The sequence below is a fragment of the Myotis nattereri genome, assembly GCF_964212035.1.
Source record: "Myotis nattereri genome assembly, chromosome: 5".
Classification (NCBI taxonomy): domain Eukaryota; kingdom Metazoa; phylum Chordata; class Mammalia; order Chiroptera; family Vespertilionidae; genus Myotis; species Myotis nattereri.
Window position 1 is genome coordinate 105,057,696 of NC_138080.1, and position 25,673 is coordinate 105,083,368.

Sequence of the window (25,673 nt, forward strand, 5' to 3'; positions counted from 1 at the left end):
GCTGGCTCAGATAAATTCTTCTAAAAATGTTCTGTAGGGCACTGGCCAGTGTGGCTCAGTGGTAGAGCATCAGCCCGCACATGAAGGGTCTTGGGTTCAATTCCTGGTCAAGGGCACATACCTGGGTTTCAGGTTCAATCCAGGCGTGTATAGGAGGCAACTAATCGATGCTTCTGTTTGTCTCTCTCTCCCCGCCCCCCTCCCTCCTACTCTCTCTAAAAGTCAATGGAAAACACATCCTCGGGTGAGGATTAATCGAGAAATAAATAAAAACTTCCTGTAGGTTTGGACGTTCTTTCCTTAACAGCGCAAGCTGTGGAGGGTGTCCTTCGGGCGGTGGACACGAGTAGGTCTGTCCTCCACGGTTGCTGAGGACCTCTGTGTCTCTGGCCTTATGATGAATTTGCTGTGTGACCTTGGGTAAACCCCAGACCCTCTCTGGAACCAGCTGGCTCATCTTGCAAATGCGGGGCTGGCTGTGTGACACCCAGCAGCAGCCTCTGGGCCAGCCCCATTCCTCCCGTCTGGCTCCGTGATCTCCCGGAGACATCGGTCGCCAGCCTATGAGAGCCAACTGTGACATTTTCAGGGATTTCTGTAAGCCAGTTGTTAAATACAGCCATTATTACAACTTAAATTTAGTTTTAAAGATCATCTATATATATAAAAGGCTAATATGCAAAGTGTCCCCTCTGGAGTCCGACCAGGAAACTGGGAGTTCGATCACTCACTATGACATGCTCTGACCACCGGGGGGCGGCGCAGAATGAAGGAAGGCCCCAGCCAGCAGCCAGCAACCAGGGAAGGGAGGCCCCAGCCAGCAGCCGGAAGTCCCCGATCGGCCCTGATTGCCGGCCAGGCCTAGGGACCCTACCCATGCAAGAATTTCATGCACTGGGCCTGTAGTATTAAATACAAACATGATAAAATACTCAAACCCACATTGCTTTCCTAATGATTTACAGCAGTCTCCTGTCACCTATACTCCTGGAGTGACTTACATCTACCGTCTCTGAAACAGGCCATCAAGAAGGGTACCCCTTCCCACTCTGTGAGTGACATGCCTCTGTAGCCTGAAATTGACGGTGGTGGGGATACCTACATCTCAGAAACTGGCAGATGCTATAAACCAGGGCTGTTCACAGAGGGCGGACTGTGAAACATGTACCATACATGCCACTCTCTCTCACTCCCACAATACATGTAGCACAAGGCACCAGCCCTTGCCAGACTTTCCCAGAGACTGGAGTCGGGCTGGGGGCTGGGTGCTGGGGGTGCTGGGGGCAGATGGGCGAGGTCAGCCCAGGGTTTTAGCACTCGCTCCCTTTCCGGGCCTGGGTGCGCATCCCCAGCTGCACTGCCCGCACTGCCCGTACAGCAGCCACGAACCACCTGGGGCTACTGAGCCCGTGAAATGGGCCAGTGCTGAAAATTGATCATCTTATTCACTTTTAATTAACTTTATTGGAAACCTGACACAAGATTATGTTACTGGGAAACATTTAAGAATGTTGGAACCACCGGGGATATGAATCTCTTTTGTCAACTATAAATTTTATGACATCTAATTATAGATCAATTTTATGACCACTGTAAATTTTATGGCATCTAAATATAGATTTCTGCCTGGCCCGAGTGGCTCAGTTGGTTGAACGTCATCTTGTGCACCAAAAGGTTGCCAGTTAGATTCTTGGGCAGGGCACATGCCTGGGTTGCAGGTTTGATTCCTGCTCAGGGCACAAATGGGAGGCAACCGATTGATGTTTCTCTCTCACTGGATGTTTCTCTCTCTCCCCTCCCCGTTTCTCTCTCTAAGCATGTCCTTGGGTGAGGAATAGATGAATGAATAAACAAAGATTTCTGATGGAAATTTAGCTCCTGCATTGAGATGTGCTGTTAGTGTAAAATATACACCGGATTTGAAGATTTAGAATAAAAAATTTTTAAAAAGTAAATTATGTCGTTAATAATTTTTACATGCCAATGACATTTTTGTGTACTGGGTTAAGTAAATTATATTACTGAAATTAATTTCATCTGTTTAGTTTTGCTCTTTTTAAGGTGGCCATTAGAAAATGTATAATTACATATGTGGCTCTCACATTATCTTTCTACGGGGTGACATTGGTCTAGAATAATTTGGGGTCCCCCCCCCCACCCAGCCCTTGTACCATTTGATATTCCAAAGCAGAAGTGGTCCCAAGAGACCACTGGAAGGATTCTGCTAAGATTACAAATCCTGGAAGAAAATGAGTTAATCCTTGGGGCGGCGAGTGAGCCCCGCCCATCCAGGGGGAAAGTCTGTCCTGGATGCCATGGCTGGGGAGGGGAGGGGGCCACAGTCTGTCCCTCTCCTTAGCCTTCTCTTCCTTCCCTTCTCCCTCGGGAGAACTCCTATGCATCCTTCAAGATCCAGTTCAAATGACCCTTCCGCTGAGGGCTTTCCTGACCCACTGACGGTCCCACACCCCTGGGCTTCTGGCCGAGTCCATTCTTACCACTTCCTCATCAGTCTCAATGCTTTTACTCTTACGCCCTCCAGCGCGATTTCTCTCCAAAACACACAATACGTGTCTCTCCCCTGGGAAAACTGCCACTGGGTCCCCATCCCTGACACAGTAGCTCTCAAAGTTAAGCACCAGAGTCACCAAGAAGGCGCCTTGAACCGCACGCAGGAGCTGGGCCCCACCCAGAGGGCCTGACTCAGCTGGCTGGGCTGGGCCTGATACTTGGTATCTCTACCAAGGCCCCAGGTGCGGCTGCTGGTCCCGGCTGCACTCCGAGAACAGATAGACGGCCCTTGCACAACACAGCCTCCAACTACTCCGCTGCCCTCGCCTTCCACCACGTGCGGCCGAACCCTAAGCCACCCATCATCCAAACATCTCATCCTTCCCCGCCTCCACAGCACTGCCCTGCTGTCCTTTCTGCCTGAAACCCTTTGTCCCTGTCGATCCACCCAGTTCTAGGGCCACCTCCTCGATTTCATGTCTGAAACCCACGTCCCCAAAATGAGAAGGCGGCACCTTTCAAGGTTTACAAAGCGGCAGAATGTAGGCCGTGGGGCGGCCACAAGGCGGGAGGGGAGGAAACGAGTGGGCGGCGACAGCAGCAGCCCGGGATGAGCAAACACCTGCCTAAAGTGACGACTTGTATCTACTTAGACAACCTCAGACAGCCACAGCCTCGTGACAAAATGTGCTTTCTCTCCATCTGGGTTTCCGGCTCTGCCCCTTCCCAGCAGCGCAGCCTTGGGGGCCGGCGGCCCTGAGCCTCTTTGTGTCTCATTTTCCTGTGGGATGCGGAGGACAGCCCCACAGCACGCACAAGAGATGACACAACGCAAGTGAGACTCACACAAGGGCTCGCACACAGTGCGCCCTCGATACACGTCGGCCGTTCTTGTGTTATCTTTGGCCCCGAGAACGCAGCGAACTTGGTGCCCAGCCACAATCGGCAATGGGCACAGACACAGAAAAGATGTTTTCCTTAATGGGTACATGATCCGCAGTCCCGGCAAGCCTGTATGGATGGACCGCAGGACGGATGGACAGGTCAGTGGATGGGAAAACACCTCTGTCTATTATCGAACGTGGCTCTGGGAGGCCGGCTTGGCGACAGACACTTAAAATCTTCAAAAACCTTCTAAGGAGGTTCTCAGGCGACAACACAGAAACCCAGAGACGTCCATCAGAGTTGTTCACAACCCAAACCACAACAAGGAAGTGCCTACATACCATCAGCAGAGAACAGCAGTCAGAAGATGGGTTCTACAGAACACAACACGGAGATGCAGGAATTTCCCTACTCTACTGACACGGAAGTCTTCTTAATACAACTTACATAGAAAGTAAAAGGTTAAAAAAAAAGTAACAGGTATGGTACAAATTTGTTTTAAAAAAAAAAAAACTGTGGAAATGGGAGTGTGTATATACAAAAAAAATCAAAACACATTCCAAGCATTATCGGTGGTTATCGCTAGTATAAAAATGTGGATGGTATTAACCTTTTCTTCTCTTTTGCTTTTCTACATACTCTCATTTTTTTCTGATGATCATATATATATCACAGTTGACTCGTTTTTAAAAACTGATTTTAGAGAGAGAGAAGGAAAGGGGAGAGAGAGAGAGAGAAACATTGATGTGAGAGAGGCATATCAACCAGCTGCCTCCTGCACATACCCTGACTGGGGCCAGGGATCAATCTGCAACCCCAGGTACATGCCCTTGACCAAGAATCAAACCTGAGACCCTTCAGGTGGTGGGGGGGGAGAGGGGGGCGGGGGTGACGCGCAATGCTCTAACCACTGAGCACCACCGGCCAGGGCTATAGTTCCTTCTGGCTCTGAGCCACTGTCGCCACCCCGAAAAGTGGGGAGGCTGTGCAGAAAGGGGGGGCCAGGGATCCAGGCCCCCCTACTTCCCTTTCTCCTTCACCTGGCCCTTGCCCTCCAGGCAGGTGCTGAAAAGCGCGGAGGCCCTCGGGACCGGGCCGCGGGCGAGGGGCGGCGGCTTACCCACAGCATGCCGTCGAAGTAGTAGGCGCCCAGGAGCTTCACGATGTAGGGGTGGTCGCAGGTGGCCAGGATCTCTATCTCCACAATGTAGTCCTCCAGCTCCTCCTCGCTCTTGGTCTCGATGACTTTGGCGGCGGCCAGGGCACCTGTCTCCTTGTGCTTGGCCTGCAGAGCAGAGACAGAGGGTGAGCGCGGCGTGCCCGGCGGAAGCGGACCCCTGGCCGCCGGCTCCGAGGCCGCGGGGCGTGGAAACAGGGGCCGGGTGCCCAGGGCGCACCGAGGGCTGAGGCGGGAGCGACGCAGACCTGGACCGTGGCCAGGGCTCACGGCATGCATGAGAAACAACGTTCTCAGCTTAACCATCTCGTACTTTAAAAGCCCAACACACATGAGACCAATAAAAATGCCAGACTGGCATCGCTCTGCAAATGCCAACGTGGAAGACTGGCGAGTGTTCAGGAAAAACGCCAAGCCACTGGATTCATGTGGTCAGATACTTCCATACAAAGAAAAAAGACACTTTCATCAACGCTCACACGCATGTCAGTGCATGGACGGTGCTGCCTGAGCTGGGGGAGCAGCCCGGCGGGACAGGCAGAGGGCTCTCGCTCTCTCTGGCCTGACAAACGCTGTGCGGCCCCACCCACTGGCAACGCCCACCTGCCCACCTGGCTCCCCGAGGGCGACAACAGGCATGCACGTCACCTCCTATACTCCCCACAGTAACCAGCACCGCAGTGTCCCCATTCCACAGACGGGCAAGTCGAGGCACAGGCGGCATGGCTGGAGCCAGGTAGTGGCATCAGAATTTGAATCTGGGTCCTCGCTTCCAAGAGGCTGTGCACTTTCCCTGCCGGACGAGGGCTCCGGGCCAGCTGGAGAGAGACCCACCCTCTCGGCCAGCAGGGAGACAGCGCACTTCTGGGGGTGGAGTGGGCACTGGGGGGCGGGGGGGGCGGTGCTGAATCCCACCAGGGAGCCTTCTCGAAGGGGGTCGTGCCAATAGGCAGATCTTACACTCGTCTGTAAATTTATTCTCCGTTTAGGTACGTGCTTCTGTTCACTGAGCTGCAAAATCCACATTTATCACGGACCCACTGTGCGTGGGCCTCGGTCTACACTGCCACCCGGGCTCATGCATGATCGCCTCAGAGCCCTACGGTGCGGGTGCTGTGCCTCCCTGTGTACAGGCGGCGGCCACCTGGCGACAAAGCTGGGCCTGGCCTGCTCCTGGGTCTGCGGCCACGTGTTCCTCCGTCACAGGGTCCACGAGACCGCCCCACCTGGCCAGGCGCCCAGCTCAGGGATCAGCATTTCATGTGGGGCCATTCCCCGGGCTCAGTCCCAGTCCGACATTCACCCCCCTGCTCGCTCGGCCCTACCTGGGTGGCGTCCTCGCCCCTAATTCAGATTTTGAAAACTTGTTCAGAACACCTTAAACCCCCATCAATTAGGCAGTTAGATTCCCCCGTCTCTCTCCCTTAATTGATTATGTACCCGCCCTTCCATCTCTTTCTGATTTTCTCCTTCCTAATGCTGCGACCCTTTAATACAGCTCCTCATGTTGTGGTGCCCCCCAATTTCATTGTTACAAATTGAACATTATTAAAGCATAGTGATTAAGCACAAAAACAATATGTAATTATATATGTGTTTTCCAATGGTCTTAGGGGACCCCTGTGAAAGGGTCATTCGACCCCCAAAGGGGTCACGACCCACAGGTTGAGAACCGCTGCTCCAGAGCACCATAGAAACATCCCTCCACAACGTTCAAAGTCCTCTCCGGACCCAGAAGAGCGTCAGCCACGGCTCCTTCTCAGCGAGGAAGGCGGAGGGCTCGCGGGGGCCCAGAGGGCGGCACGGGGCTGAGCTGGGCAAAGGCCGCCCATCGCCTTTCACTCCCGAGGGCTGGCGGGAGGGGGACGCCGCCTGCCACCTTTCTCTGGGTTTCCTTACAAGGGACGTGTTCTCCTGGGGGTGGGGGAGGCCCAGGCAGGGTCCGTTTTCCAGGATGGCACAAAACCCGCCCACCCGCCACCCCGAAAGGCAGCACTGGCCACAGGGCCGGCAGGGCTGCCGTGTCCACACAGGCGGACCACGCTGCCCAGCACCTGGCTCGGACTCCAGCGGCCGGCGCCTGCCAAGAAGGGTGAGCAGCAGCCATGGCACACAGCGACTGGGCCAAAATGAACGTCTTTTACAGCCTGGCTGAGGCCGCGATCCATCACCTGAGGCCACCGAGGACGGAACCGAGGCTGATGGTGAAAACAGTGACCTCTGTGCGCTCTCACCAGGCGCCAGGGCCGGCCTGACTCGGACTCTCTCACCTCCTCGGCCAGCGCTCGGAGACAAACACCAGCATTCCCAACGGACAGGTGGGCAGCTGTGACTCAGAGACGCACAGAGATTTGCCTGAGGTCACACAGCCAGTGGGAGGTGAAGGCTGGGTCCAAACACAGGCTGCCTGAGCTCTGAATCACTTCCCAACAGGCCCTGCTTGGCGAGAGCCCAGTTCCCGCTCCGGCTCCTTTTGCTAAAGATAAATGACAACCACGGCCAATAGCAAGTTGGCAGCTGGGGACCACCACGCTGCCAGGACACAGCTGCCCACAGGCCATTAGGGCAGGTGCGAGCCATCTGGCCGAGGCTCAGAGAGGTACCGGGCCCGCCCAGGATGGACCTGGTGCAGAGCCCCCACCCCCACCCCCACCCCGTGTGCCCTCTGCACCAGGCTGCCGCGCTCACTCGTTCCCTATTCCTTCTCTCAGCCATTATTTCCTGAGCCCGTGCTAGTGTGAGGCGCTTTGCTAGCGAACAAGGCAGTGTCTGCCTGACGCGGGCCTGTGGGTCAGAGTCATGGCCCTCCCATCACAGGACTCACGCTTCCCGGATTTTTCTGCAGCAGAGCTAACCCGCCCACATTCCCAGGCCCCGAGATGCAATGGAGGCAAGAGGGAATTCCGCCCGTCTCGGGATGTGGGTGTCTGACTCAGCCAATCAGCACACAGGGACTGGCTCAGGGCCGGGGAGGTGATCGAGTCAGCCAATGAACCGCAACCTGGAGCCATTGCTGAGATGGCCTGCTGCTGGGCCAGCCCGGCCCCAGGGGGGCCTGGGAATGAAGCTAGCGGAGCCTAGAACTGAAGCGCGGAGCCCAGGGAGGACACTGAGCCCTTCCACTCGTTTCCACACCAAGGAGGTACTATTAAGAGCTAACCTGTAAGAACATGGGCCGAAACCGGTTTGGCTCAGTGGATAGAGCGTCGGACTGTGGACTGAGGGGTCCCGGGTTCGATTCCGGTCAAGGGCATGTACCTGGGTTGCGGGCATATCCCCAGTAGGAGATGTGCAGGAGGCAGCTGATCGATGTTTCTAGCTCTCTGTCTCTCTCCCTTCCTCTCTGTAAAAAATCAATAAAATATATTTAAAAAAAAAAAAAAAGAGCTAACCTGTAAGAAAACTGATGCCCAGAGAGGTCAAGTCACCTGCCCGAGGTCACACAGGGCTGGGAGCTGAATTCAGGCCGGTGTGGCTTCGAAGCCCGTATTCCTGACTGCTTTGTCCTCTCTGGGCCTGGGTTTCCCTCTCTGCACAGGGTGGGGCAGCGATGCCCTGGGCCTCTGTGGTCTGATGTCAGGGCATCCTGGAGACTGGGTGGGTCTGGGGAAGCTAAGGGTGGTCCCAGTGGGCAGGGCGCCCGTGGGAGGGGACAGGCATAAAGAACAAGTGCTGTCTGTGCCCTCTGACGTCCGTCTCTCCCACCGGCGGAGGCAGGGCTGGGGTCCAGGGAAGGATGGGGGAGCTCGCACCCAGCCCGCACTGCGGGCCAGCAGTGACGAACGCCTCAGCCCACACCCTCGAGAGCACACACAGTGGCCGCTTGTGTTTTCTGGCCCAGGCACCTCGGTGGGAACAATCCTCCCCCTTGTGCTGCTCGGGGCCCAGCCTGGAGGAGGTGGGGACAGCCCTGCCTGCGGGTAGCCCTGCCCCACCCAAGGGGCCCAGCTAGCCAGGGCTGGAGGCTTCCTGAAAGTCAACCGCAGTGGCAGGCAGACGGTAGGGGACAGCCCAGGGCCTCCCTTTCCCACCCCACCCCATCCCTCCCCTCCCCTCCCCTCCCCTCCCCTCCCCTCCAGGCTGATCTCTGTGTCCCCTGCCTCCTCCCCCAAGGAAAGAGCTGAGACCACAGAACTCAGGGACCAGAAAGAACACTGGCCACACTCCTAAGCCCCAACTCCCCACCCCCACTCTGCAGATGAGGAAACAGAGTCCACAAAGGTGAATGCAGGGACCAGGGTCCAAGCTGTGGGAGTGTCTTATCTGCAGGACAGAACACCACCTGCCCCAGCAGTTACAGAGCACACAGGGGCCAGGAGCCCGCAGGGCGGATCCCGGGGGCACTTCAGTCCTGGGAGCCGGTGGAGGCGCCCCGAGATGACTCCAAAGAAAGCAGCAGGGGAACTGGGCAGCGTCCATCCCCCTCAATGACTCACAACTCCAGGTTCCTCTCCCTCGCTCTCGGTTCAAGGGATTCCTGAGGGGCTGAGCTCACCTGGCCCAGGTGCACGGCCCAGGCCCAACCACTGAGTCTGGACCCTCTGTCCCCGCCCATGGTTCAGACGTGCCATGTGACCCAACACAGGCAAGCAAGCTTGTTGTACCTGTCAGTTCTCTGGTTTGTCTGGGGGTCTTGGCTAAAGTTATCAGGAAAGAGGCTTTCTCTTTCCTGGGTTGCTACGCTATTAGGATGAAGGGTGGAGGGCCGTGCAGCCCATCCGGCCACTCCTTCAGAGACTCTGCCTGAAGACGCAGCCAAGACAGGGAAGCGGGGCCCACAGGTGGACGAGGGCCGATGCCGAGAGCCTTCAAACACCTGGAGCCAGCTGTTCCTGAAGGCTGCCCTGCCCTCAAGACTTTTCAGTTATATGAGTCAATCAGCTCCTTTCTGGACTTGGATCGCCATCCACCAAAACGGAAACGAGCCCCCCATCTTGGGCGGCGTTCTGCAAATATCTACAAAAGTGCTCCTCTATGGAAGCTGAGGGCGGCTTCTGTGCAGAAGGTGTGACAAGGGCACCTCCCCTCCCACGTGCACTGTGACCTGCGAAGGTCCCTTCCCTGGGACCTCTCAGAGGGGCCGAAGGAAAACCCAGGACGCTCACTAACAGGCCACAAAAGAACCTTCCTCCCAGAACGTGGGGATCATCTTACACGTATTAAATCGATAATGTAAGGAACAGCGACAACCTCCCGTGCTCTGCGGGAGTGTCAACAGATTATCGCTCACAGACAGAAATAGCACGAGGCTGTAAGAGCCTTGGAAATACCCGTGAGGCCTATTCTTATCTGGCCCTCATTCCTGGTCAGTTCAGGCCAGGACATGATTGCAAAAAAGGGCAACAAAAGAAACGTACCAGGGCCATGTTCACGCTAGTCCATAATGATGGCAAAAAAGTGGAAATAACCTTTATGCTCAACTGTAAGACAATGGCGGGATTGACTTGGTGGGCGATGAAGCAACCCCTTAAAATGATAAATAGGAAGATGACACAGGAATGAGGAAAAATAACTTAGCCATGATAATAAGTCAACAAAGCAGGGTAATAAAACTATGGCTGCGTGACAACTCTAAGCCGTCTGCGTCTGCGGACAGGGACGAGCTGAAAACACAGCATCAGGAACGCGAGTGTTTTTAGGAGTTGGCTTCACCCAGCGCCACCTGGCCGTTAGCCACAGGGGTCCCCGTGAGGACTGGGCTGGTGCCCAGAAAGTGGCCACTTCACCCTGACCTTGTCTGTCCCCTCAGGAACCCACTTGGGCCGGGCTGTCCAGTAGGTAGCTCCAGGCCACACTGTGGCTGAGTAAATTACCTGAAATGAAAATCGGAGCCCCCGGTTGCATTAGCCGCATTTCAAGTGCTGAGTGCCCAGGAGTGGTTGGTGGCGACCACACGGGATAGAGCAGGCACAGAACCCTCCCTCCTGCGACGCTCTGGGAGGCAGCTCTGCCCGCCGGCTGCACCTGCCAGAAGACGCCTTCTCACAGGTAAGGGGGCGTCTGGCACCCGCTCCTGTGCCCCAGCCCCAACCACAGGGCTTTCTGGTCCAGGGGGAAGCACAGACTGGGGACAGAGGAGGCGGCGGCTCAGGCGGGCTCACTTGCAGGGACGTCTCCTAGCAACCCTGCGCGAGGGACGGCTCCCAGCTGACCGCCAGCCATGCGGCCTGGGCCTGTGGGTCGGAGCCAGAGAATGGAGCAGTCGGGGCTAAAGGTTTCCGTTTTCCCGTCCTCTTGACTCCGGGCGGCTGTGCCAGGCATGTGTCCAATGCGGGTCAGGCCACTGGAACCGGGGAGGGGGGGGCTTGGTCTGGGCCCCCAGATATACAGAGGTGGTGTCCTTGCGCCGGGACAATTGCGGGAAAGGCTTGGACTCTACGAAGGAAGGAGGAAATCTGGCCCCAGAGGGAACCGGGTCACAGCAGACCGACACAGATTCAAGCAGCGCAGAGCCGGGGCGGGCGGCCATGTGGCCGCGGTTCAGGTCCCCGGTTCCCAGAGCGCCCCAGCTGGCGGGCGAGGCGGGCACGGAGGGGGGCCGCGTGTGCACCACAGCACGGCCTCCCCGGGGCGGGAGTCCTTGTGGGCCAAGGAGCAGAAGGCCTGCCAGGCCCCCTGTGGCCTCTGGGGCAGAATGAGGGGCACCCTACCTTCACCCAGCACCACCCATGGTGTGCAGAGGCACCGCCAGCCAGCTCCTCCTCCTGAAGAGAAACCGAGGCAGGGCAGAGAAGGCGGCTGGGCCCAGGTCCCACAGCTGAAAAGCGGCTGCCGGAACTCGAACTCAGGTCTGGCTCTGTGGCCAGTGCTCCTTCCCCTCCGCAGCCCATGAGACCAAGCATCCCAGGGGTCCCCTGCCCACCATAGGCTGCATGCGCCTGCCCTCCCTCCCCAGCTCTCCCCCCACTGCCTTCCACCAGAAACACTGGCTTCCCGCGGTTCCCAGCTGCCAACATGAGAAAGCCCAAGCTCCCTGGCGGGTGCTCACAGCCTGACGCCCTGCCCACCTCTACTTTTCCGGGTTTCCACGCCCCTCGCCCCACCGTGACCCCTTCCCCCGCTCCACGTGGGCCCTCCTGCACCCTCCTTCCCGCATGTCCTTATGCTCCCTCCCCACCTGCACTGCCTCCCCCACACCTGTGCTTAACACCCCCCCCCCACCCACACACACACACAGAGTCTAACTCACAGAGTCGACCCAGGAGATGGTCCCAGACTCCTCCCCCTCCAGCCCCACGGGAACTTGCTCACACTTCATTAGGCTTCACACCTTTATCGCAGACCACCTGGGGCTACGGTCTTTGAGTTCGAATTTTCTCTCTGACCTGGCTGTGAGCTCAGAAAAGCTAAGCCCATGTCCGATTCACTTTAGGCTACCCCACCAGCCTGGCAGCGAGCCAGTGGGTAGAGGGGGGCATGGGAAGGGGGTCCGGGGTGAGGTGGGAGAATGGGTGGGCGGGCAGGCAGATGGGTAAGCAGGTGGGTGGATGAGCAGGTGGGAGGTGGATACACAGGTGGGTGGATGAGTGAACTGGTGTTTGTACCTCCTTGCAAACAGAGAAATGAGGCCCTCCACATAAGACGAGAAAGAAAAGTGACAAGAAGTGTATTGTCCCCTCAGCGCATCTGGGTTCCTGCGTCCCTAGCTGCTGGCTGGTTTTGGAAGATGGGCCCTCTTTATCTTGGAGAAGCCAAAGGCTTTGACGGGGCCAGGACACACACAGTTAACAGCCCGGCCCAGTGACAGAAACCACCCATCAATAGCCCCAGGGCCAAGTTTCAGCTCAGAAAGACAAACGAGAAGGCTGCCTTTCAGAAAAAGCGACACTTAAGGATGACAAAGATTACGGAGCACAAAAGCAGAGGAGTGACAGGGCTTCCAAAGACGGGTATTTAATACTCCCCCCCCCCCCCAGAAGCCTGGCCAGCCGGCGTGCCCAGCGGGGACATGCCAGCCTCAGAGCCCTTCGGGGCCGGCAACTAAAAAAGAAAACCCAAGCAGGACTGGCCCCAAAGATATCGCGTCCCGGCCTTGGCCGAAAACCCAGACAACCTGTCCAACTGGCCGGGGATGTGGGAGCCTGCAGATCTCAGCTCTTCCACAGCCATGAGGAACCCAAGCCTGCGTATCGCTGATAAAGGAGGTGAGAGCGAGCTCCCACCTGCCCAAGGCTCCCTCCAGCCAGAGGAAGGCGCTGAGTCATCGCGCAGGAGGGCGGCCTGGGGTCCAGGGCGAAGAGGAGGAAGCACCCCATCCAGGCCTCCTCTGCTCCCCGCACCACCCAGGCTCCCCTGGGCCTCACCCCAGTCCTCACCACCCCTGGGGCAGGGATCCCGGCAGCCCTGAATGCAGACCGTCCGACCTCAGGGATTAAGGTTGCTCAGAGTTTCCCATCAGCAGTACTTTTTGTCCTGCTTTTTATTGTTCTGTGAAACAACATGTCCTCATTAAGAGAGCCTGCAAATAGGATGGGACAAACAGAGAAACCACCCAGAGTCCTGGAGCATGCAGGAGGATGGATGTGTGGGAGGACGGTGGAGAGACAGATGGACAGGTGGGGATGGGGGGATGGGGGATGGATGTGAGGGAGGACGGTGGATAGACAGATGGACAGGTGGGGATGGGGGAATGGGGGACAGATGTGTGGGAGGACGGTGGAGAGACAGATGGACAGGTGGGGATGGGGGATGGATGTGTGGGAGGACGGTGGAGAGACAGATGGACAGGTGGGGATGGGGGGATGGGGGATGGATGTGAGGGAGGACGGTGGATAGACAGATGGACAGGTGGGGATGGGGGAATGGGGGACAGATGTGTGGGAGGACGGTGGAGAGACAGATGGACAGGTGGGGATGGGGGGATGGGGGATGGATGTGTGGGAGGTCGGTGGAGAGACAGATGGACAGGTGGGGATGGGGGGATGGGGGATGGATGTGTGGGAGGACGGTGGAGAGACAGATGGACAGGTGGGGATGGGGGGATGGGGGATGGATGTGTGGGAGGACAGTGGAGAGACAGATGGACAGGTGGGGATGGGGGATGGATGTGTGGGATGACGGTGGAGAGACAGATGGACAGGTGGGGATGGGGGGATGGGGGATGGATGTGTGGGAGGACAGTGGAGAGACAGATGGACAGGTGGGAATAGGTGGATAGGGGAATGGATGTGTGGAAGGACCATGGATAGACAGATGGATAGTGGGATGATGGGTAGGTAGATGCTCCCAATATTCCTCCTGCGGATGTACCCAAACCTGTACAGCAACCCCGCCCTACGCGTCCCAGCTGTCTGACCCCAGGGGACCTCCGTCACCTCTCAGGCCTTGACTTTCCTCCCTTGTACGATGAAGACGCAAGCAGTTGCTGCGTCGAGGGCTGGCGCAAAACCTCGCTGAGTGAACCTGTGAAAGCTGCCAGAACGGGGCTGGGCCGGGGTGAGCGCCCCCTCTCCCTGGGCCCCTGCTGGCACGGTGTGAGGCAGATGTGATGCTGGGCTCGGCCAGTTCCCCGCCTCCCAGCTGTGTGTCCGCGGGCACTGGCCTCCGAGGATCCCAGGTGGAAAGACACCTGTGTCTGGCCTTGGCCCGGAGGCTCAGTTGGTTGCAGTGTCGCCTCAATATGCCAAGGTTGCGGGTTCGATCCCCAGTCAGGACACACACAAGGAGCAGCCAGTGGGCGCATGGACAGGTGGAGCAACGGGTCAATGCTTCCCTCTCTCTCTCTAAAGTCAACTTAAAAAAATAAAATTTGAAAGACACTGATATCCCGCTTGTGGGAGCTACTGTGTTACCCCACTTTGCAGAAGAGGACGCCGAGGCCCCTCTAGAAGGGGGGTGTCACATGACCGAGGCCACACGGCAGAGACCGTGGCCGAGCTGGGCCCCGTGGGACAAGAGCATCACCCAGCCCAGGTGGTGCCTGTGGGCGGCGTGGGCGCTTCGGGGACCGGCTGGGGGCACCGTGCTGGCCACGGCGGACGGGCCCGCACAGACCCGGGTGGCACAGGCCCACGTCCCTCAGTAACGGAGGCACACCGGTCGCCTCTCCTCCCCCAGCGGCGGGTTTCCTGTCACCTCCAAGGGGGGGCGGGTAGTGGGGTGCCGAGGAAGGGGGAGGCGTGAAAGAGCTCGGGCTCCCTGCGTGGCTCCTGGGCCCCCCAGGGGCCGGTCAGCGGCGGGAGGCGTCCTGGACCAACGGGGCACCTGCCAGCCCTGCCGGGTCACGCTCAGCGGGTCAAAGCCGCTCTCACGGGCGAAGGGAAGGGCGAGGGGAGCGAGGCCCCCAGCTGTCTCCCTCCAGGGCACGGCCACCCCCAGTGGCCCGGCTACCCCTGGACTGGCCGTCCACGGGCGGGCACAGAGCTGGGACTGCCCTCCCCAGCCTCCATCACGGGCACCCGAACACAGCGAGAGGGAGAAGCTTCGGCTGATCAGTCACCTCCCCTCGGCCTCCCGCTGTGCCGGGCACCGTCCCGCCGCCTACAGGCCTCAGCCTTTACATTCTCTGAGGAAATCACTGCGGCTTTTTGTTTTGTTTGTTGTTTGTTTTTTTGTTAATCCTCCCCCAGCATATTTTTCCATTGGTGTTTAGAGAGAGTGGAAGGAAGGGAAGGAAGGAGGGGAGAGAGAGAAAGATCTACCCGTGTGAGAGAGGTGCGTCCACCGGCTGCCTCCTGCCCGCACCCTGATGGGTGCCGGGGACCGAACCGACAACCAGGTGCGTGGCCTTGACCAGGAATCGAATCCGAGACCCAGGGGTGCCAGGGCCGGCGCGCTCACCACTGAGCAACCAGCCAGGGCAGGAAAACACTGCTTTGCTCTTCATTTTACAGCTAAAGGTACTGACGCTCAGAGAAGTGAGGTGACGTCCCCAAGGTCACACAGGAAGAAGGCGGTGAAGCCAGGGCGAAGCTCAGAACGGGCTCCAGGGCCTGCGCCCGGAACCGCAGCACCGGGCACGGGAGGGAGCCGGGCCTGGCATCTGCTCAGTCATCCTTCTATTCATTCAGCAGAAACCACCAGGAGCAGGCCCCTCATTCACAAAAGATGGGAAGCTGGTAACTCCCGCCGGGGGACCTAGCCTGCACAGAGGGAAGAAAATAAACAAGGAGACACACAGGAAAACCCATCGGCCGGAGCTGCCCCGTGGTCAGCAAAGGGTCAGGACAGGCCTCTCTGGGGAGGGGATGTGTGGGGGGGAGGGGATGTGGGGGGGGGAGGGGACGTGTGGGCTGGGCCCAGCTGTGCAGAGTCACCGGAAGGAAGAGAGTGGCAGGTAGAAGACAGGCAGAAAGGGGCGGGGCTTCCTTGACTCTGCCCCCTCCCCCTCCCCCTCCCCCTCCCCCTCCCCCTCCTCCTCCTCCTCCCCCTCCTCCCCCTCCTCCCCCTTCCCCACTGGACAGAGGCTGGTTAGAGTTAACTCTTCAGTCACCAGCACAGTGGTTAACCCTCCAGGCCCTGGGAGAGCCTGTGAGAAGAAATCCGAAAGCTATGGAGGAAGGAGGAGGAATGTGCAGCAAAGGGGAAAGCAGAGAGAAAGGAGAAGAGAAAGACAAGAGGGAGGAGTGGAAGGTGAGGGCAGTGAGGATGGAGAAGGGGTGGGAAGGGGAGGCAGGAGGAGGCTGTGTGGGTCTGCTCCTCCCTGCCCTGCGGGCACACCCAGGAGTGCTCAGCACCTACAGGCTGCGGCACCAGCAGCCCACACCCCCCAGGGCCCTGGGAGCACCCAGGCCCCCACCCGGGCGCCCGCCCCTCCCTCGGCCACTTCCTCTGCCAGCCTGCACTGTCACCACTTCCTCCGCCCGAGGGGCCACCCTCGCCACCAGGGGCTCGGCCTGTGAGCTGCAGCGAGCGGCCTGGCAGGAAGGGCGCAATCCTGGGCACAGAAGCACCAACACCGAGCCGCAGGGGGCGCCACACGAAGCGACCTGGACCCTCTCCTCACATTAAGCCCTTCGTATTCGCTCCATTCGGTTTTTCTTTTTTCATTAAGAGGGAGAGAGAGAGATAGAGAGAGAGAGAGAGAGAGAGAGAGATGGATGTCCATCTGCTGCTCCACTTATGTGTGTATTCCTTGGTTGGTTCTTGTATGTGCCCAGACCGGGGATCGAACCTGCAGCCTTGGCGTATGGGGACGATACTCCAACCAGCTGAGCTGCCCGGGCAGGGCTTTCCCTCCATTCTGTCCCTAGGAAAGGCCAGGGCTCCTGGCTACAGAGATCTGGCTCATTCTGAGCCTCGCCACAGAACAGCTGTGTGACCTCTGCGAGTCACAGTCCCTCTCTGGGCTCTGCTTCATCAGGCGTGAAGCGAGGATACTAACCCCTACCTTTCCTGGGGCTGGAAGTTAAATGATGAACAGATAAGAATGGAGCAAAAATGCCCTAGCCGGTTTGGCTCAGTGGATAGAGCGTCGGCCTGCGGACTGGAGGGTCCCAGGTTCGATTCTGGTCAAGGGCATGTACCTCGGTTGCGGGCACATCCCCAGTACGAGGTGTGCAGGAGGCAGTTGATCGATGTTTCTCTCTCATCGATGTTTCTAACTCTCTATCCCTCTCCCTTCCTCTCTGTAAAAAATCAATAAAATATATTAAAAAAAAAAAAAAGAATGGAGCAAAAGTCAACGGCCTGTTCCTTTACTATCTCGTTCACCTTGGAACCCACAGTGCCTGGCACACAGTCGGTGCTCAACTAATCATCCTAATGACTAACACTTGGATGAGCTTTTCCAACGCCGTGGACCAAAGTGGCTTACCTAGGTTACTAGGTAAACAACCTGATGAGCAGTACCATCCCTAAAGCCACTCTGCAGCTAAGGAAACTGAGGCACCGGTAAGTCATTTTCTCAGGATCACAGGACCCACGATCCCACCCTGACCAACGTGAGCTTCCCTTCCCATCTCACCTTCTCTGCTTTCTTCCCTCCCCTGGGTATCACGCCTAGCTCTCCAGAATCTTCCATGCCTCCCACCCACGTACCACATCTCTCGGGCGGTGGCCTTCCATCAGTCACTTCCCCTCCCTGGGCCCTGACTCGGCCCCAACCACAGCTGTGGCCTTTCCTCCCACCGCTGTCCGCCCAGCCACCAGGACGGCCGCTCTGACCCAGCCCGCACTCATCGATGCCTGAGCAGCCAGGAAACCTGGCATCCTCCAATGACCTGGGCAAGCCCTTCCTCCCTCTGGTGATCACCCAAAGAGAGCTCCTCTCCATCACCACTGGGGAGGGAGGGGACCTGGTCAGGCCTGGGGCTTGGGGCAGGCAGGCCATTAGCGGAGCTTAAAACTATGACATCGAAATAAATGCCTGGCTTGGCATTCACGGCTCTCTTGATTTGGCCTCAAACACTCTTCTAGATCTGGCCCTGCCTGGCCAGCCCCCCAGGCCAAGCCCAGCCTCCACACCCCGGGCCTCCAGGAGGCAGCAGAAATGTGTAGAGTGGGCCTTGGGGCGCGCACAGGTGGCGGTGACCAGTAGACGCCAGATCTGCACTGCCCGGGACAGCAGCCACATGTGCCTTCTGAGCCCCTGAAAAGTGGCTTGTCTAGACCAAGATGTATGATAACAGCAAAACACATTCGGATTTCAAAGATTCGCTACAAAACAAGAATATTAAGTATTCCTGGCATTCCATTTCAGTTACATACTAAAATGATACTATTTCAGACATCCCTCAGCACACATTGAAATTCATCTCTCCTGTTTCTTTCCTGGTTGGAATGAGGCTACAGAAAACCGTTAACTGCATGTCTGTGAGGCTCGTGTTCCATTTCGCTGGACAGTTCCGGCCCGGAAGGCGGCTCCTCAGTCCCGGCAGATGCAGCCACGGCCACGCGGGCCGGCGGTACCGGCTGATCTGGCCTCTCCCGGGAAGACAGAAATCTGGGCCTGTACGTGGAATCCCCTGATGTCAAAATGCTGGCAGTCACTGCGAACCTGGCTCCGCCACCTGGGAGCCACCCAAACTCGTCACAGGGTCATTCCAGGCTCAAGGGCCACCCACTGGTAACCTCAGGCCTCCCTGTCCATCTCTGTCTCTCTCCTGGCCCAGGCTTCCTTCCCTCCAGCTCTGTCACCAGCCACCAGCCCTGCCCAGTGGAAGGAAGCCTTCCCTGCTCACGCAAGCCGTCTCTGTCCGACACACCCCTCATCCCAGCCGACTTTGACCTTCCTCTGTCCTCCCTGGTGGCACTGAGAGCAGCAGGGGGGGGCCGATGGCCCATGCAGAGCACCTCTGAGCACCTCCTATAGCCATCTCTACCCTCTTGGTGTGAGTTGCTGGGTTAATTCTCACAGCATCTCGGTGGGGTGAGCAGCAGTCTCGCCCCCACCGTACACACCAGGACCCTGAGGCTCAGAGACAAGCCACTCGCCTGACATCACGCAGAGCTGCTGAGCGGGACAGCGGGGATTCGAACCCTGGTCTGTCTGGAGGCCACAGGCCCGAGTCCGATCATACACCCAGGGACCAACACGCAGGCGAGCAAGCACTGTCTGCTGAACTGAACGAAGGCACGCTCATTTGTATGAGGCAGTGGCGCTGGACGGGTGCGAGTCTGCTCCCCAGGGACACGTGGCCACGTCTGGAGACGTTCCTGGCTGTCACAGGGAGAGGTGGAGGGCGAGGGGGTGCTGGCACTGGCGGTACTTCTAGCGGGTAGAGGGAGGGATGCTGCTAACGTCCTACGTTGCACAGGGTTAAGGTCAGGGTCAGGGTCAGCGTTAGGGTTACCTGCCCCAAACAGTGCCAAGGTGGGGAAGAAAGGAGCTACAAACATCAGTCTTTGTGCCTCCCTACCCCCACCACCCTACCCCCACCCCCGTTAGCAGTAACTGGCGGGACCTTCTCCCGTGATACCAAGCGCATCAACAGTCCTAAAGGCCTTCCTTTCCTGCCCACTTCCTGGTGCGGGTCAGGTGCCCCCTGTACCACCGCCTCAGCTCCGCTCAGCCCTCCCTCATCCTCCCAAATCTCACCTCCATTTAGTCAAGAGGCTGAGGCTCAGGGGGGGGGGGGCACCTGCTCGGGGAAACCCCCGATCTGACTAAGCCCCAAACTTCTTCCCTTAACTCCCCTGCTGGGCCTGGGGGAGCCCCTCCAGGGCTGTTTTCTGGGGGCCCATCTCGCTCTGGCCCAGGTTTCCTGGGGATCCCCCCTCAGCCCAGGGAACCTCAGGAGCCAGGATGCCCTGGTGAGCATGTGGCTGGGACTCCGGGTAGCAGTTTCACTCACTCCACCCTGGCGGCTCCGGAGCAGCCAGAGAAAGTCTGGGGCGGCAAGTGCCCGAGCAGCCGCTTGGCGCCCAAGCCCAGCCCCCGGCGGGCGACATCCCCAGGAAGCTCAGGCCACCTTGGTCTCAGGCCCAAGCCAGGAACCCACTCACAATAGCACGGACTTCTGTTTAAAAACACCAGGCTGAGCGGAAATAAGGTTACTGGCTGGGGCCAGATCTCTTTCCGGAGGAGGAGGGGGCGCCCGGGACTGAAACCGGCCTTGAAAACTCTGAGGCAGGAGAGGCGGTGGAGGGAGGGCCTGGCTGGAGGGAGGCCGCCCCGGCGCTGACTTCTCCTTTGTCTGAAGCGGGCCGGATGTGGCCCTTGGAGGATGTGGGTTGACTAACAGGGAGCCGGCGGGCACCTGAGGCCCCCCTGGGAGGACAGCGCTGTCCACCAGTGCAGCCACCGCGGCTAGAACACAAACTCTGCAAACCCAGCTCCGTCCCGGCACCACGGGTGTACGGGGAACGATGCCCGCCCCGTACTACACGCGCCCTTGCTGGGGTGCTGTTCCGTCTTCCAGAAACACAGGGTGGACGCCGAAAACTGCGCTCAGCTGGACCTGGCGGCGAAGGAGGCCCAGAAGGCACACGACATCTGTCTGCGCTGAGCCGCACCCATCCCCATCTGCGGCCGACTTCCCACCCAACCTCAGACGTCCCCCCTCCCTCCTCCCCTGCAACCCCCCCACGCCCACCGCCACACGCACCCGGCAGTACACAGGAACCGTACTTGTTGTCATTTTTTTAAACTTTCTTATCCACAACACTTGTACAACTGTTTTTTAAGGTTCTTATCTTTCTTTTTAAATGTGCTTCACCCTGGCCAGATAGGTAGCTCCGTTGGTTAGAGCATCGTCCTGACACGCCAAGGTTTCAGGTTCGACCCCAGGTCAGGGCACATACAAGGGTCAAGCAATGAGTAAGTGGAACAACCAATCGATGTTTCCCTCTCTCTTTCTCTCTGCCTCCCTCCCACCCCTTCCCTCCCCCCCCCCTCAAATCAATAAATTAGATTTTATTTTAAATTCTTAAAAACAAAAACATCAAACATGCTCCAGTGAGGCTTCTGGGTATTGTGTCCTTAGCCCTATGTTCTAACGAGGCCCCTGGCGTTCACTGCATGGCGCTGCACAGCTCAGGAGTCATGGGAGTGCAAGTGCGTATTACAGCTTTAATATTATGCACAGCGCCTGGCACGTGATAAGCACTGAATCAACTGTAACTTGTTAATACTAAAAAGGAGAAAGAGAGAGCGAGAGAGTTTACTTACACATCTAATGAGCTAAGATCTAGGGGCACTGAGCCATCCCAGGAGGAACGTGTGAGCATTTAGAACACAGGAAGAGACGTCAGGAATGAAGGCTGACATAAAACACCCTAGGTGGGTAGGAGTACAACCCTGCAATAACATTTTTTTCACCATAAAAACCTATAAAGTCTGGAAGGAAATAAACCAACAAGTCAATAGCAATTGAAGGGAATTAAGAGTGGTTTTTTATTTCCGTTTACCCCCCAATTTTGCAAACTCATAAACCTTTTAAAATCTTAAAGACAACCTAAGACCCAAACCCAAGCAATTTTCAAGAAGCAGAAAATCACCTCAGCCTGCTAATCCAGCTGAGGGTGGGCCCACTCTGCCTGTGTTCAGCACGGGAGTGTGTATCTGTTTCATCCGCTGCTATGACAGCAAGCACCAATCACTTCCTCCCCTTTCATGTCTTCAAAATAAAGACTACTTTTAAGAGCAAGAATGTTTAAATCATGTAGCTTGTGACCTTTACTTTGTATCGAGTAATGAACTAGAAAGTGACTTTGTTTTGAAATGAACTTGCCACTGCATGAGGATTAGGTCAGAATGAGCTTGACTTTGCTCAAAAATCAATGCTGCCCTCTTTGTTCTCCTGAGGCCGCCCGAAGGCTTATCGGGGAGAAGAGGAGGAAAGGGGATGCGGACTGCCAATGCCTGGGCTTTGAGCCATCAGGCCTGTTGTCAGAGTCCTCTCCCGACGGTGTCCAACAAATTAGCAAAGGCCTCAAGAAAGCCGTCAGGACCTGCTGGTTCTAGGCCAGGGAGAGAAATGGTGCCGGCCACCACCTGTCCAGCTCCCGGCCAACTGGTTCCCCAGGCACCATGACAAAATGCAAGTTCTGGTCTCCGCCTAACACCTAGACCAGCGGTCGGCAAACTGCGGCCCCGAGTGTGGCTCTTCCACAAAATACCACGTGCGGGCGCGCCCGTACAGTGCGACTGAAACTTCGTGGCCACACTCAAGGGGCCAAAGAGCCGCATGTGGCTCGCGAGCCGCAGTTTGCCGACCCCTGACCTAGGCTGAACCTCTCCCCAGCGCTGCCCTGGTGGCCACGCCAGGAAAGAATGAAGTGGGAAGGAGTTATGGCCCCAGGTTCGCCTTCAGTAAAGCAACACCTGCTTCTACTTCAGCTCTCAGGGACTCAGCAGCACGTTTCCCGGGTTGGGGGCCTGAGTGACAGGGACCTCCGACCCAGGATGGGTCTCCTTAGCGAGCAACTCAGGGAAGTGTTCAACTGAAGCCCAGAGCCGCGGGCTCTAGTCCCTTCCTCTCCCTGGACCCTACTATCCCCACACATAACACAGGGTTGGGTTAGAGCACAGGGTCACACCCTCATGTCCGGAAGGTGATTCGATAAATCGTCCGGGTGTGTCAGCCCTCACACAGCCTGTGTGGCCTAGCGTTCCCTTGCCTTAATGATGAGCAAATCACGGGTTTAGGGGGGGGGAAGGGGTGGCCTGCAGCCAGTCCACAGCTTGGAGAACTAGACTCACTTTAAAAAGGGGTCCACGGGCTCTCAAGAGCCAGGAGGAGATAAAATAGCTCCTGAGTCAGAGGAGCCCCTTGGTATGAAACTTCCAGGGTAGCAGGGAGTTTTTTCAGGGCCGAAGCAGGAGGAAATGACAACTGAAACTGACAAGGGGAAATCGTAGCAGCATAAAAGCAAAGTTCTGCATTTCGGTTTGAAAGAAAACGAACCAGGCTATGAGGCCAGGCTGCACTGGGGGAGAGGGACAAGACTGCAATGGAAAGCCAGCCCCTCCCGGAGAAAAAACATCCCCGAGCGCCAACAGCAAGCGCTAAGAAGGCCCATGGAGCCTTCGGGAGAAAAGCGAAGGGGGTGGCGAGCTGACCCAGGGTCCAGCTGCTCTCCTGGTGGCCAGAGTGCATTTGGAAGCTTGGGCTCCGGCCTGGGAAGACAGGAAAACGGCATGGGCCCCGGGGGAGCCACGGGCTCAGGACAGTTTCCTGGTGCCACGAGGACGAAGAGGCAGCTGAGAAGGGTAAAGAAAAGCTGTGCTGCCAGGAGAGAAGGTGCCCACAGCCCTCAAATACAATACGGGCAGCGAAGGGCAGCGAAGCAAGGCAGCCCGAGAGGCTGCCACGAGTGTGAGTGACGGCTCGGAGGCCCGCCCCTGCAACCACAGAACCTTTGCTCCAGCGAGGGTTCCACCCTGTAACAGGAAGTGCCGGCTCACTGGCGAGGTGCGAAGGTAACAAAACAGGCACCCAACCCAGATGGGCCTCGTTGCCTCAACATTGCCTCCAGAGCAGTGCTTGTCAAACTCTGATGTGCTTAGCTACCACCTGGGATTTCTTTTTTTAATTGATTTTAGAGAGAGAAGACGGGAGAGAGAAACATCGATTTGTTGTCCACTTACTTACGCATTCATTGGTTGATTCTCGCAGGTGCCCACTAGAGATTGGGCCGGAAACCTGGACATATCGGGACGACACTCTAACCAACTACGGTACCGGCCAGGCTCACCTGGGGTTCTTCCTAAAAGACGCTAAGTTAGTGGGGTGTAGCTGAGACTCTGCAGCTCCCATGGGCTCCCAGGTGATGCTCACGCGGCCGCCAGGCACCGCACTTGGGTAACCAGGCCACTTTGAAGGCAGAGAGAGCAGGTTCCGAGAGGGGTCTGGTGAGAAGGGGGGCGGTAAGAGAAGCCCCTTCTGAGGCCCGGCCTCCTGGGGTCCTGGGGTCGGAGTGGTCTACAAGCTGGAGGGGAGGGGGCTGGCGGCTGACGAAGGAGGCACGTCCTGGAGGATTCTCTCCCGTTTCCTAGGGAAAGCGAGGCCCCGCAGGGAAAGGGTGGCGTCAAGCCCGAAGTGTTTGGGTCCCAATACAACTCGGCCACTCGGAACTGGTCCACAGGAGCGGGAACCGGACCCTGCCCTGCTGCAAACATGCCTAGAATTAATCAGCTCTCCCAGCCGCGCTGCACAAACGCTCCGCTGTCCTCCTCCAGGGGAAAGGTGACAGGCCGCGAGACTCCCCGGCGGTGACTCACCCACAGAATCAAACATGACCCCGCAGGGCAGCCCCAGCTCGCTTCTCCAAACCCACCCTCTCCCTCTAGACCGCCGCCAGCCCCGTCCCGCGCGCCGTTTCCTCTCTCAGGTGTGTCCCCAATGCCACGGTCCCAACCCTTCCCGACGCAGCCGAGTCCCTAACCCTCGCCGGGGCAGTCATTCCCACAGCGTGTGTGGGCGCTGCTTCCAGTCTCCTCGCATCACAGTATTGCGTGCCCGCCTGGGGGGCCCCTCGGAAGCTAAGGTCCCATAAGCGCCCCTTTGTCTCCCCCTCCGGCGCCGAGCGCGGTGCCAGACGCACAGGAAGTGCTGACACTGAGCCGGGAGGGAGCAGGATCCGTGTCCAGAGGGGGCGCCCGGCGCGCGGGGACTCCGCGGGGCTCAGCGAGGGTCCCTCCAAAGAACAAGGTTCCCCGCGACAGGAGCCCCGAACCCCGAGTTTAAGTCCGGGCAGCCCCTCTGCGCCCTCCCGAGCCGTGACGCCCTGACGCCGGCTGAGCGGAGCCCGGGCCACCCGCCGCCGGCGCCCTCACCTTGTAGACCTTGCCGAAGGCACCGTCGCCCAGCTCGCCCACGATCTCCCACACCTCGTTGGGATCCAGGTCCCGCCGGACGTGCTCATATTCGCGGGACTTTCTCTTCTCGAAGGTGGACAGGCGCAGGATGCGGCGGAAATTGGCGAAAGCCATGGCCGGGGGCGCGCGAGCCCGGGGGCGAGGTGGCGCTGGCTCCGGCTCGGGCTGCGGCTCGGCGGCCGCGAAGAGGAGGGGCTGCCGGACGCCGCGGCGCTCGGGGGTTCTCCCCAGACCCGCCCTTCCCCGCAGCCCGACCCCGGTCAAGTGCGCCCGGGGCTGCGCGCGGCGGGAGCACCCGGAACCTCTCGGGCGGCCGCGGGCCCCGCCCCCGCTCGGTCCTGTCTCCGGGGACGCCTCCCGCGTGCCGGCCCCGCTGGCGCCGCGCCCACACCCTGCCCGCGAGCCGTGGGACGCGGTCTGGGACCCGCCCGCGCCCGCCCACCGGCCCGGCTCCACCTGCCGCTGCCGGCTGCGCCCGCAGACCCCCTAATTGGCTGGGGCGCGCCCGGCTCCGCCCGCCGCCGCGGGGCACTCTGGAGGCTGTAGTCCGCCGCGCGCCCGCGAGCTCAGGGTGGGTCCGGGGAGTTCTAGGGAACCCCTGGACGGAGCCGTCCTGAGTCTGGGAGACCAGCCGCGCCTTGTGGCGCCCCAAGTTTCTTTGCCAACGAGACGGGGAGCGAATTGGCCTTTCCTGAGCGCGCCCCGATTGTCGTCCGAGGGCCAAGAAGGTGAACCGGCTTTAAGCATTGAATCCGCCCCCGACCCGCCCTCGAGGTTGCGCTGCTCGCGCCCGCTTTTCAGGTGGTGGCGCCCGGCTGGGGAAGCACCGGCCCGGGGCTACCCATCCGCCGGCGGATCCGGTGCGGGATCCACGGCGCGGTGCCGCCTCCTACCGCGCGC

General features: G+C 58.5%; 1 protein-coding gene across 1 annotated transcript in view; it reads right to left on the reverse strand.

The window, feature by feature from the left end:
• Positions 1-25,035, reverse strand: part of STK10 (serine/threonine kinase 10) — a 78,053-nt gene extending 53,018 nt beyond the window's left edge. The window contains exons 1-2 of the mRNA XM_081093513.1: positions 24,732-25,035; positions 4,517-4,681 (exon numbers count right to left, since the gene is read on the reverse strand). Coding sequence (XP_080949639.1) covers positions 4,517-4,681; positions 24,732-24,887 — 321 coding nt within the window. The 5' untranslated portion in view covers positions 24,888-25,035. The remainder of the gene's footprint in view (positions 1-4,516; positions 4,682-24,731) is intronic.
• Between the last annotated feature and the right edge of the window lie 638 nt (positions 25,036-25,673).